At 40.1% G+C, this 12,742-nt stretch overlaps 1 protein-coding gene across 14 annotated transcripts in view; it reads left to right on the top strand.

Moving 5' to 3' along the window:
- Window positions 1–12,742, top strand: part of DEPDC5 (DEP domain containing 5, GATOR1 subcomplex subunit) — a 140,345-nt gene that overhangs the window by 31,830 nt on the left and 95,773 nt on the right. For all 14 annotated transcript variants that reach the window (XM_059139141.1, XM_059139140.1, XM_059139142.1 and 11 more), the window contains 3 exons: window positions 999–1,060; window positions 6,525–6,594; window positions 6,889–6,961. In XM_059139141.1, coding sequence (XP_058995124.1) covers window positions 999–1,060; window positions 6,525–6,594; window positions 6,889–6,961 — 205 coding nt within the window. The remainder of the gene's footprint in view (window positions 1–998; window positions 1,061–6,524; window positions 6,595–6,888; window positions 6,962–12,742) is intronic.

Genomic DNA, 12,742 nt, shown 5'->3' with positions numbered 1-12,742 from the left:
TCTTCTGTTTTGTTTCTTAAATTTCACATATGAGTGAGATCATATGATAATTGTCTTTTTCTGATTGACTTATTTCATATAACATAATATTCTCTAGTTCCATCCATGTCTATAAACTAAACTCTTTTATGGGTCATCAAAGTCACTCAAGAACAGTAGGAACTGCAACTGATAATTCAGTGAATGCGCAGGGTCATCTAACCAACTTTAAGCATCATTGTGAGAATACTCACATTTGGAGATTAAGATGGTCCTCTCATTCTGAAGGTAACACTGCATTTTTCAGTCATCAAAGCATTTTCTTTTTTTTTTAAAGTTCTTTTTTTTTTTTTTTAATTTTTTATTTATTCGATAGACAGATCACAAGTAGGCAGAGAGGCAGGCAGAGAGAGAGGAGGAAGCAGGCTCCCTGCTGAGCAGAGAACCCGATGTGGGGCTCGATCCCAGGACCCTGAGATCATGACCTGAGCCGAAGGCAGCGGCTTAACCCACTGAGCCACCCAGGCGCCCCAATCAAAGCATTTTCAATCTTGGCTTTTACCTTAGAGCTACAGCTTCTTTTTTTTTTTTTTTTTTTTTTTTTTTTTTTTTTTTTTAAAGATTTTATTTATTTATTCGACAGAGAGAGATCACAAGTAGGCAGAGAGGAAGGCAGAGAGAGAGGACGAAGCAGGCTCCCTGCTGAGCAGAGAGCCCGATGCGGGACTCGATCCCAGGACCCTGAGATCATGACCTGAGCCGAAGGCAGCGGCTTAACCCACTGAGCCACCCAGGCGCCCAGAGCTACAGCTTCTTACTAAGTTAGGCAAATATTAAATTTGGCTCTGTGGGAAGTCTAGATTGAAGCTACTTTTATACACCTGACTTTTATAATCTTGTTTTAAGATATAGCAGAACCCACCTTGTCTTTGGTCCCATTCCTGCTACTTTACTGAGAGCAGATACTGTAAACAAGAAATAAAGATAATCTTCACCCTCTTCTCATTGTTGCTTTTCAGGGGATCTGTATTTTGAGAAAGCTGTGAATGGTTTCCTTGCTGATCTCTTTACCAAGTGGAAGGTATGTTTCTTACACACTAAATTTCATTGCATAAACATTACTATTGCGGATTTTAGAAATACACCATTTTTATTAAGCTACCTTTGGATTTTTAAATTTAATTTTATTTATTTATTTGACAGACAGAGATTACAAGTAGGCAGAGAGGCAGGCTGAGAGAGGAGGAAGCAGGCTCCCTGCAGAGAGCCCGATGTGGGGCTTGATCCGAGGACCCTGAGACCACGACCTGAGCCAAAGGCAGAGGCTTAACCCACTGAGCCACCTAGGTACCCCAAACTACCTTTAATTAAAGTTATCATAGCTAAAGCCTAAATTAATAAAACTCTAGATTTACATTACTTTAACTACCTCGACATGATAAAGTATTTGTGAGAAACCCATAGGTGACATCAGATTTAATGGTGAAAGACTAAAAACTTTCCCCTTTAAGATTTAGGAATATTAGGGTGCCTAGGTGGCTCAGTTGGTTAGGCATCTGCCTTTGGCTCAGGTCATGATTCTGGGATCGAGTCCTGCATTGGCTTCCCAGCTCCACGGGGATTCTGCTTCTCCTTCTGACCTTCTCCCCTCTTATGCTGTCTCTCACTTTCTCTCTCTCTCTCAAATAATAAATAAAATCTTAAAAAAAAAAAAGATTTAGGAACACAGTAAGGATGCCTGCCTTCATCATTAGTATTCAGTGTTGTACCAGAGGTTCTAACTGCAGCAATTAGGCAAGAAAATGAAGTAGAATGCACCCTTATTGGAAAAGAAGAAGTAAAACTACCTCTATTCACAGATGAACTCTTATATGTAGGAAATCCTAAAAAATCTACAAAAAAAACTATTAGGACTAATGTAAATGGATTCAGCAAAGTTCAGGGTACAAAATTAACACACACCATCATTTGTGTTTCATAGGCAATGAATAGTTTGAATAGGAAATATAAAAACATAGAATTAAGTTTTAAAAAGAGAATTAAATTAAAAACAATTCCATTTACAAGAGCATCAGAGAGAATCAAATACTTTGGCGTAATTTAGCCAAGGAGGTACACGATTCGTATACTAAAATCTACAAAATTAGCTGAGATAGATTAATAAGGATCTTAAAAATGAAAAACAACCCATGAGAATAGATTGGGAAACTTAATAAGTGTTAAAGTGGCAGTACTACTCAAAGCAAACTATAGTTCAGGGCACCTGGGTGGCTCAGTTGGTTGGGCGACTGCCTTTGGCTTAGGTCATGATCCCAGAGTCCTGGGATTGAGTCCCACATCAGGCTCCCAGCTCCAAGGGGAGTCTTCTTCTCCCTCTGACCTTCTTCCCTCTCATGCTCTCTCTCACTCTCTCTTGCTCTCTCAAATAAATAAATAAAATCTTAAACAAACAAACTATGGCTCAGTCCCTATCAAAATCCCTGTGGCCTTTTTCTTTGCAGAAACAGAAAAGCTAATTCTAAAATTTATATGCAATTGCAAGGGATCCTGCATAGTCAAAACAACCTTGAGGAAGAGCAACAAAGTTGGAAAACTCTTACTTCCTAATTTCAAAACTTACTACAAAGTTAAAGTAGTAAAAACAGCATGGTACTGGCATAAAGATAAATGATATAAGTCAATGGAATAGAATTGAGAGTATAGAAATCAATCCATACATTTATGATCAATTGATTTTAGACAAAGATATGAAGTCCATTCAATGAGGGAAAGAATAGTCTCTACAACAAATGATTTTGAGCCAGATATCCATATGCAAAAGAATGAATTTAGACTCTCACTACACATCCATATTTAAAACTTAACTCAAATTAGGGTTCCTGGGTGTCTCAGTTGGTTAAGCATCTGACTCGTGATTTTGGCTCAGGTCATAACCTCAGGCTTGTAAGATCAAAGCCCTGTTTCGGGCTCCCTGTTCAGCAGGGAGTCCTCCTCTCTCCCTTTCCTCCCCTCGCTCGAGTGCTCTCTTTCTCTCTCTAAAATAAATAAATACATCTTTAAAAAAATTAACTCAAGGTGGATCAAAGACTTAAATAGGAGAACAATTTATATGTTATAAATGTTATATATGATTTATATGTTATTATATGTTATTATGTCTGAGGTTATATTATGTAGTGGGAAAGAACATGGAGTTTGGTTAAAGTCTGACTGGGTTTAAAATTATGGTTCTACTTTGATTCTATTTTTTATCTTGGAGAAGTAGTTAGTTTCCTGGGCCTCTATTCTCTTTTCTGCAAAATGGAGTTGATAGTAGTTCCTGCCTCACAAGGTGTTTTTTTTTGTTTTTTTTTTTTTTAATTTATTTGACAGAGTGAGATCACAAGTAGACAGAGAGGCAGGCAGAGAGAGAGAGGGAAGCAGGCTCCCTGCTGAGCAGAGAGCCCGATGCAGGACTTGATCCCAGGACCCCAAGATCATGACCTGAGCTGAAGGCAGTGGCTTAACCCACTGAGCCACCCAGGCGCCCTCTCACAAGGTGTTTTAAAGCATCTATACATAGTATGGTCTCAGTAGGATCCTGGTCTCAACTGAATCTAAGTCCCATCTTCCTCAGCAACACCGAAGCAATATCCTTCAGCTGTGAAGTGTATAGACGTAGAAGTACAATGCTTGCCCCCAGAGAACTTACAGATCTGCTGGGAGCTTGCATCTGTGTATTTGAAGCAATAGCAAACTGTATGTTTTAGGGGTTGAAACTTTATTTACTTTTGAATTTGGGCCTGGAAGGCCGAGGAAGGTTTGGATGTTGGAAAGGAAGATGGAGAGGGTGTGTCAGATGAACAGTTCGAGCAAACGGATGTAGACAGGTGTGAGAGTGGGGAGTGGTCTAGGCAACTTCATAGAGGGTTTATATGAGGTATAATTAAGTAATGAGGTGGATTAGAAAGATAGGGTCACATTGAGCCAGGTAGTTTTGGACTTGAAGTATGGGAACTATTACAGGTTCTCAACCAAGACATCACTGTGATCTAAGCCAGGGAGAATTTGAGGAAAGAAGAGTCCAGTGGCCAGGAGCAGTTTGGTGAAGGGACACACTGAAATTAAGCAGACCAGCCAGGAGGCTTCTGCAGTCATGTGGCTTAACCATGATCAGGCCTTGGTGTCTGCCAGAGTACTGAGCCTAAAGCTTGGGGTGGGCTGAATAATGGTTACCTTGGACCTCATAATGGCCATTTCATTATTGGGTCTGTGAAAACCTTCATTTCAGGTCTGGCTCAGTCGTGTCTTAGATGTGGACTAACCCAAGATTCTGTAAGTGGATATGTGATTAGCTATAGGGGCAGAATTTGGCATAGGCCCAGTCATTAGTTTACAGGATTTTGTTCTTAGGATTTGTTTATTTTTTTAAAGATTTTATTTATTTATTTATTTTTCTTTGGCAGAGAGGGAGAGAGAGAGAGTAGGGAGGGCAGAGGGAGAAGCAGACTCCCCGCCGAGCAGGGAGACCGATGCAGGGCTCCATCCCAGGACTGGCATCATGACCTGAGCTATATCATTAAATCAGGAGTTGAGTTTGGAGCACTGGGTTGGCTCAGTCAGTTAACTGCTTAACTGACTGAGCCAACCAGGCACCCCATGAATTTGTTCATTTTTTAAATTCAAGAACTTGTTTTTTTTTTTTTTTTAATATTTAAAGATTTAAATTTCTTTATTGTTTGACAGAGTAGGCAGAGAGGCAGGCAGAGAGAGAGAGGGAAACAGGCTCCCCACTGAGCAGAGAACCCGATGAGGGGCTTGATCCCAGGACCCTGAGATCATGACCTGGGCCAAAGGCACAGGCTTAACCCACTGAGCCACCCAGGCGCCCCTTGGTTTTATTTTTTTTTAAGACCTTTATTTCTTTGTGATAAAGAATGTGAGAGAGAAAGGGAGCACGAGTTGGGGAACGGCAAAGGCAGCGGGAGAAGCAGACCAGGAGCCCAGTGTGGGACTCCATCCCAGTGCCTGGGATCATAACCTGAGCTGAAGGCAGATGCTTAATGCCTGAACCACCCAGGTGCTCAAGAACTTGGTTTTAAAGCAGGAGCTTGAAAATGAATTGACTTTACATAACCACTCTGTATTGATTTAATGATTTTAGTGAAGGTTGTTTATTCCTCTTGTCTAATAACTTAAAAGTTAGCACTGTGGACAGAAGGATTGAGCATGAGAGTTCATGAATTCATTTCAGAGCCCAAAATATAGTAGTGGTGGGAGTAATAGTAGTAGTCTGAGTTAACATTTATTGAATATTTTGACATAGCAGGTATCTTGATAAGTGTTTTATCCACATTATCTCACTAAACTCTTGCCACTATTTTACAGGTAGGGAAAGTACAGCTCAAAGAGGCTGGGTAATTTGCTCATGATCAACAGCATGTAAAAGCAGAATGAGGATTCTAATTGGTGCCTTCCATTCACCCAGAGGTAGCCTGAGATCATAACCTCTGTGCTATCCTGTCTGTATTATTATAGTCCCAGGTCATGTTGCCTGTCATATATTATCCCCGTCATCACATGAGTTGAGAGGCTCATATGGCCACACCAGCCCACTGTAAGGCATTTTTTTCTGTATATCACTTACCAAAATCAGATAAATCAGGAGTTGAGTTTGGAGCACTGGGTATCCAATAAATTTGTTGGTGGCTAATGAAGATGTGCTCTTTCCTAGCACTCTGCTCTGGGTACTGTGGCTTGTATTTAGGAATTTCTGTCCACTTGAGGTATATCCATGGGGGTATATAAGGTGGATCATGGTAAATGGTGAATTGTGTAGTCAGTGAGTGTGGTCAGTTAGAGATGGGTCATTGTAAGCTCTCCTCTTTGAAGATTGGGAGGAACTAAAACTGGGCTTGCTGGTTCACTGGTGCAAGCCAAATTTCATGCCATCTGTGAACAGCCTATTTCCAGAACATTGATCTCCAGACTCTGTGGAAATGTATTCTCACCAAAACCCGTCCCCATCCAAAGGTACTTCATTGCCTTGGCTTCGACTCCTGCATCTCAAGTAGTCCCAAGTCTCATCTTTATGGCAGTGGTAGGATGTTGGGATGTGTTTGATTCTCACATCTACCACCATGGGTTTTATTCTTGTTTCCTAAGCTACTTTTCTGAAGAAATTTTAAAAACACCATGAAACAGGTACAGATACCATAATCCTTTGACACTGGGCTAATCTAGTTCATGCCAAATCAAGAGCTGGGAGATAGTAACCCATACTTATTGGCAATTTGCTGTTTTTAAGCACTTTTTGCACTTCTGGAACAATTGGTAATTTGCCCAAGGTCATGTGGTGGTAAATTTCAGAGCCAGGACTCAGTGCAGATCTTCTCACTCCAGCAGTGCTGTGTTCACTGCATTATGCAGCCTCAGTTATGTGATATCATCTAATACAGTGTGCTACCACTGAGCCTCCTAAAATTGAGACTATTATGTTCATGCAGGCTCCTTCATTGTGAAGTAAACGAAATAAATGTAAGCCTTTTTTTCTCTACTCATTCTAGGAGAAAAACTGTAGTCATGAAGTTACAGTGGTCCTATTTTCTAGAACTTTCTATGATGCAAAATCTCTTGGTAAGTTTTTCTCCTCTAGTTTTTTTTTTGTTAAGCTTCCCACCCATTCCTTACATCTTTCCCTTCACAATGCTCATCTTTCATACTTTTTCTGTTATGAGCCCAGGGTAAAATAGAAAATCTTATAGTCTATTAGTGGATGCCGAGGGTCTGCAGGCTGTGATTAGCCAACTTGATATATAATTTTATTCACTCATTTATTTTGGTGATGCAAATTTTCAACCCAGAAGAGGGAGCAGAGAAACTGAATTTCTCTTTTCACTTTGATTTATATGTGTTGTTTCTCTTTTTCAGATGAATTTCCTGAAATAAACCGAGCCTCAATTCGACAGGATCACAAGGGACGGTACTATGAAGACTTTTATAAGTATGTTTGAGTGGTTTGCTGTGCCTTTTTTTTTTTTTAAAGGATATTTTAAAGATTTTATTTATTTATTTGTCAGAGAGAGAGAGAGAGAGAGAGCGAGCACAGGCAGACAGAATGGCAGGCAGAGGCAGAGGGAGAAGCAGGCTCCCTGCCGAGTAAGGAGCCCAATGTGGTACTCGATCCCAGGACGCTGGGATCATGACCTGAGCTGAAGGCAGCTGCTTAACCCACTGCGCCACCCAGGCGTCCCTGCTGTGCCTTTTTAAAAAAAGATTTTATTTATTTTATTGAGATAGAAAAGAGAGGGGGGATTGGTGGGGGGGGCAGAGGGAAAGGTAAAAGTAGGTTCCCCACTGAGCAGGGTGGCTGATGTGGGGATTGATCCCGGGACCCTGAGCCAAAGGCAGATGCTTAACCGACTAAGCCACCCAGGTGCCCTCTATGCTCTGTTTGTTTGTTTGGTTGGTTATTTCTTTCCTAACTTAAAAAAAAGTTAACCTTTTCATTTTGGAATAATTCTGGGTTTATAGAGAAGTTACAAAGATAGCCCAGAGAGAGAGTTCCCATATACCCTTTACCCATTAACATTAACATTAACATACCCCTGTTAACATTTCATAACCAAAGTCCATTTGTCAAAACTGCAAGATTAGCCCTGGTGTATTACTATTAACTAAATTTCAGATGGTTTTCAGATTTCATTAGTTTTTCTACTTTATGTTCCAGGATCTAATCCAGGATACCACACTGCATTTATTTATTTATTTATTTATTTATTTTTAATTTTTTTTTTTTTTAAAGATTTTATTTATTTATTTGACAGACAGAGGTCACAGAGCAGAGGCAGAGAGAGAGGAGGAAGCAGGCTCCCTGCTGAGCAGACAGCCCGATGTGGGGCTTGATCCCAGGACCCTGGGATCATGACCTGAGCTGAAGGCAGAGGCTTTAACCCACTGAGCCACCCAGGCGCCCCACCACACTGCATTTAGACTTTACAAACTTTGTACTGTGAAAACTGTCAAACTCCCAGAAAAAAAGAATAAATAATGTAATGAATTCACATACTCAACAGCTAGATTGAACAGTTATTATTATGCCATATTTGCTTCCTCTGTTTTATTTGTTTCTTTATTTTGCTTCATCTTGTTTTTTCGGCTAGCTTTTATTTTAGCATAAATTGCATATGCAGCCTCAGTTATGTGATATCATCATTAGCATAAATTGCATAAATTGACATTTTTGTTTTTTGGTATATCTAAAAAATAAGGGCATTTTTACATATAACCACAATGTCATGGCTATGTTGAACAAAGTTAATTCTAATATCTAATATCTAATATATATTCAGATGTCATTAATTATCTCTGAAATAATTTATGTTTGATTTGCTTGTTAAGTCTAAATCTAAAGCGGTTTCACCCTTCCTTTTTGCCCCCAAACATTTGATGTGTTGAAGAATCTCAGTTGTACTGTGTGCTTCCCCAACTTCAATGTGCAGGTGAATCATTCCAGGGGATCATGCCGATTCCATTAAGTTCAGGAGTCCTGGGGTGGGTCTGAGATTCTGCTCAGTCTAGCTAGCTCCTTTGCTTGCGTAGGTTGGTTTTTGTATCCCGTTTTGAGTAGGGAGGCTGTAGAAGACCCCTTCTGGATTGGTCTAAGTGCATCCTTATGGTGGTGTAGGTTTATTTTCTGTAAACCAGAGGCTCCACTGGGGCAATTTCCTTGCCACCTCTACTTACCCAGCACATTTGGCACTGTTGAGAGATTTTTTTTTTTTTTTTTTTTAAATCGTCAAAATAGTGTGCGGGAGGTAAGAAGGGGAAGTTATACAACTGATATCTCCTGGAGAGGCCAGGGATGCTACTAAGTGTCCTACAGTGTGCATAGGACAGCCTGCACAGCAAAGTTACTTAGCCCACGAGACCAGTGGTGCTGAGGTTGAGAAGCCCTCTGGAAAGACTTGACTGGACCTTTTTAGTTAAGACTTACCCTCTTTGCTGATGCCCTGTACTTCTCATTCCATCAGCACAGAATTCAGATCAGTCCAGATGTCCTGAAGTGCCTCTGAATAAGGAGGCGCTTTGTGAGATGGTAGAAGCATAGCAGATACAGTCGGATGGGGATTGCTTAATGGGCTGGAGCTAAAGGGCTTTGATCTTTTATTTTTTATTTATTCATTTTAAAAAAATATTTATTTATTTATTTGACAGACAGAGATCACAAGTAGGCAGAGAAGCAGGCAGAGAGAGCTGAGCAGAGAGCCCAATGTGGGGATTGATCCTAGGACCCAGGGATCATGAGCTGAGCTGAAGGCAGAGGCTTTAACCCACTGAGCCACCCAGGTGCCCCGGCTTTGATCTTTTAAATTCTCAGATCCTTGGAGAAGTTTATCACATGACTGTTGACACTTCAGGTGGATGATAGAATAGATCTCGAGGCTTTAGAAAGCCTTTCACTTTGTAGAGTTTAAATGGATTGTTTTATTTTTGCCTGAGGTAACAAGATTTTTTTTTTAAGACTTTATTTATTTATCTGACAGAAAGAGAGAGCTAGCAGAAGCAGGAGGAGCAACAGGCAGAGGGAAGAGGGAGAAGCAGGCTCCCCACCAAGCAGAGAGAACCCTATGCGGGGCAATCCCAGGACTCTGGGATCATGACCTGAGCCAAAGGCAGATGCTCAACTGACTGAGCCACCCAGGCGCCTCCCAAAAATTTATGTTTAAATAAAAAGGAACTCTTTTGATACGAAACGTGTTTCCTCACCTTACTACACTTGTTAAAGCCAATAGAGACTGCTTCTCTCAAGCACATGACTCTGTTACTGGTTCATTCTTGCTGCCTCAGACTATTTATTTCCTTCTGTAACTGAGAGGAGGAACCCTTTGCTCATTTCCCTTACCATCTCAGACTGGGAAATCAATGTCTCTCTCTTTTGCAGAAACAGTTTACTATGTGGATTTAGTTTTTGTCTCAGATGTCCATTCTTCTCCCCTACCCCCAGCCTGGAACCTTTAACATTTCTTTGTAGCTAGTTCCTTCCTAAGTCCCAAGCCAGCACCAAATGCCAATTTGTAGAGTATTCCCCCCTTCCCGCCCCATTCTCAACTTTGTCGTAACATTCCTAAAGAAGAAATTTTTTATTCTTTTACAACTGTGTGTGTGTGTATATATAGGTATAGGTATATGTATATATGTATGTGTATATTATAATGTATATGTGTGTATATATATATATACACACACACACATATTATCATTTGTATTCTGGACTTACTATGTGTATGTATATGTGTGTGTATATATATATACACACATAGTTATATTTTATTTTATTTTTTTAAAGATTTTATTTATTTATTTGACAGAGAGAGATCACAGTAGACAGAGAGGCAGGCAGAGAAAGAGAGAGGGAAGCGGGGGAGCCCGAACACATAGTTATATTTTAAACTGTGGTTGCGGATAAGCCCCAAAGAATGACAGAAGTTACGGACACTCTCTAGGCAGTTTTTTGGGCAACCTTTTAAAATTTCTATCTCAAAAAATTTTAAGTTATGAGAAAGTGGAAGGAGGAATATAATGAATATCTGTATACTTTTCACCAGATTTATCAATTATTAACATTTAATAGACACATGATTATCTTATACTTCATTATTTATCTCCTTAGAGCAAGGACACATGATTATCTTATACTTCATTATTTATCTCCTTAGAGCAAGGACATTGTAACAGTGCTAATTGTCCTAATATTCCTTCTTGAGATGCTTTTCCTGATCCAGATTTCTTTCTAGGATCAGCTTAGGTAATTTCTTTCTAAGATTAGCTTAGGTAATTTTGTTTGTTTTTATAGTATGTTACTGTGAAAATTTTCAAACAGAGAGACAAATTGATTGAATTGTATAGTGAACACTCATATACCTACCACCTGGGTTCTATAATTAACATTTTGCTGTACTGTTGACCCTTGAACACATGAGTTTGAACTATATGTCATATATGTGGATTTTTTCGACAGACACAATACAGTATGTAAAGGTATTTTCCTTATGATTTCTTTTTAAGATTTATTTATTTGAGAGAGAGGGAGCACTGATGCATGTGAGCAGGGGGAAAGGCAGAGGAAGGGACAGAGAGAGAGAATCTCTCTCTCTGCTGAGCACAGAGTAGGACACAGGGCTCTATCCCACAACCCTGAGATCATGACCTGAGCTGAAATTGAGTCAGACGCTCAACTGACAGAGCCACCTAGGTGCCCCCGTTTATGAGTTTCTTTTTTTTTTTTTTTTTTTTTTTTTTTAAAGATTTATTTATTTGTCAGAGAGAGAGCGAGCGAGAGCGAGCACAGGCAGACACAGTGGAAGGCAGAGTCAGAGGGAGAAGCAGGCTCCCTGCGGAGCAAGGAGCCCGATGTGGGACTCGATCCCAGGACGCTGGGATCATGACCTGAGCCGAAGGCAGCTGCTTAACCAACTGAGCCACTCAGGCATCCCTATGAGTTTCTTAATAACGCTTTATTTTGTCCAGCTTATTTTATTGTGAGACTATAGTATAAATTATCTATAACATCTATAACATACAAAATACATTAATGGACTATGTTATCAGTGAGGCTTCTGGTCAGCAGTCAGCTATTAGTAGTTAAGTTTTTGGAGAGTCAAAACATACACACATTTTCAGTTGCACAGGGCAGGGGCGTTAGTGCCTCCAACCTCCATGTTGTTCAAAAGTCAACTCTATTTCCTTTATCACTTACCAGATTACCTTTTTCTGTCATTTAAGAAATAATGCATCTTCATTGTAGAAATTATGAAAAATCTATAGAGGAGCACAAGATAGAATATAAGAGTGGCTCCACTCTCTTATTGAGATGGTAATAAGATGATAATAGTTATCATTTGTATTTTGGACTTACTATATATAGGACACTTGCTAAGCACTTTAGTTATCTTGATTTCATTTAAATATCATAGCATTCCTTGTGATGGTTGCTGTTATCCCATTTTACAGATGCAGAAACTTGGACACAGAGTTTAAGTAACATATCCAAAGTCCATGGAAGATTAAGTGATGGAGTATGCACTTGATGCAGGCAGTGTGGTTCAGAGTCTGTGCTTTTTTTTTTTTTTTTTTTTAAAGATTTTATTTATTTATTTGACAGAGAGAGATCACAAATAGGCAGAGAGACAGACAAAGAGAGAGATGAGGAGAAGCAGGCTCCCTGCCGAGCAGAGAGCCCCATGCGGGACTCGATCCCAGGCCCCTGGGATCATGACCTGAGCTGAAGGCAGAGGCTTAACCCACTGAGCCACCCAGGCACCCCGAGTCTGTGCTTTTGACCAGTGTATTCTTTTTTTTTTTTTTAAAGATTTTATTTATTTATTTGACAGAGAGAGATCACAAGTAGGCAGAGAGGCAGGCAGAGAGAGAGAGAGGGGAAGGGAAGCAGGCTCCCTGCTGAGCAGAGAGCCCTATGCGGGACTCGATCCCAGGACCCTGAGATCGTGACCTGAGCCGAAGGCAGCGGCTTAACCCACTGAGCCACCCAGGCGCCCCATTGACCAGTGTATTCTTCAACCCCATACTGATCATACTTTAAATTATTTGTCGATTTTCTTTTGGGTCCTGTATTATAATGGGCCATTTCTTCCCCCAATGTCACCATTTATATCTTCATGCTGTTAAATTCATCATATCACTTCAGTGGATCCTAGAACTTTTTTATTTGATTTTTTTTTAAAAGATTTTATTTTTCAGTAATCTCTACATGTAACATGGGGTT

Source organism: Mustela lutreola, chromosome 11, assembly GCF_030435805.1.
Source record: "Mustela lutreola isolate mMusLut2 chromosome 11, mMusLut2.pri, whole genome shotgun sequence".
NCBI classification, from domain to species: Eukaryota; Metazoa; Chordata; class Mammalia; order Carnivora; family Mustelidae; genus Mustela; species Mustela lutreola.
This window is presented reverse-complemented; position numbering and strand designations above follow the sequence as displayed.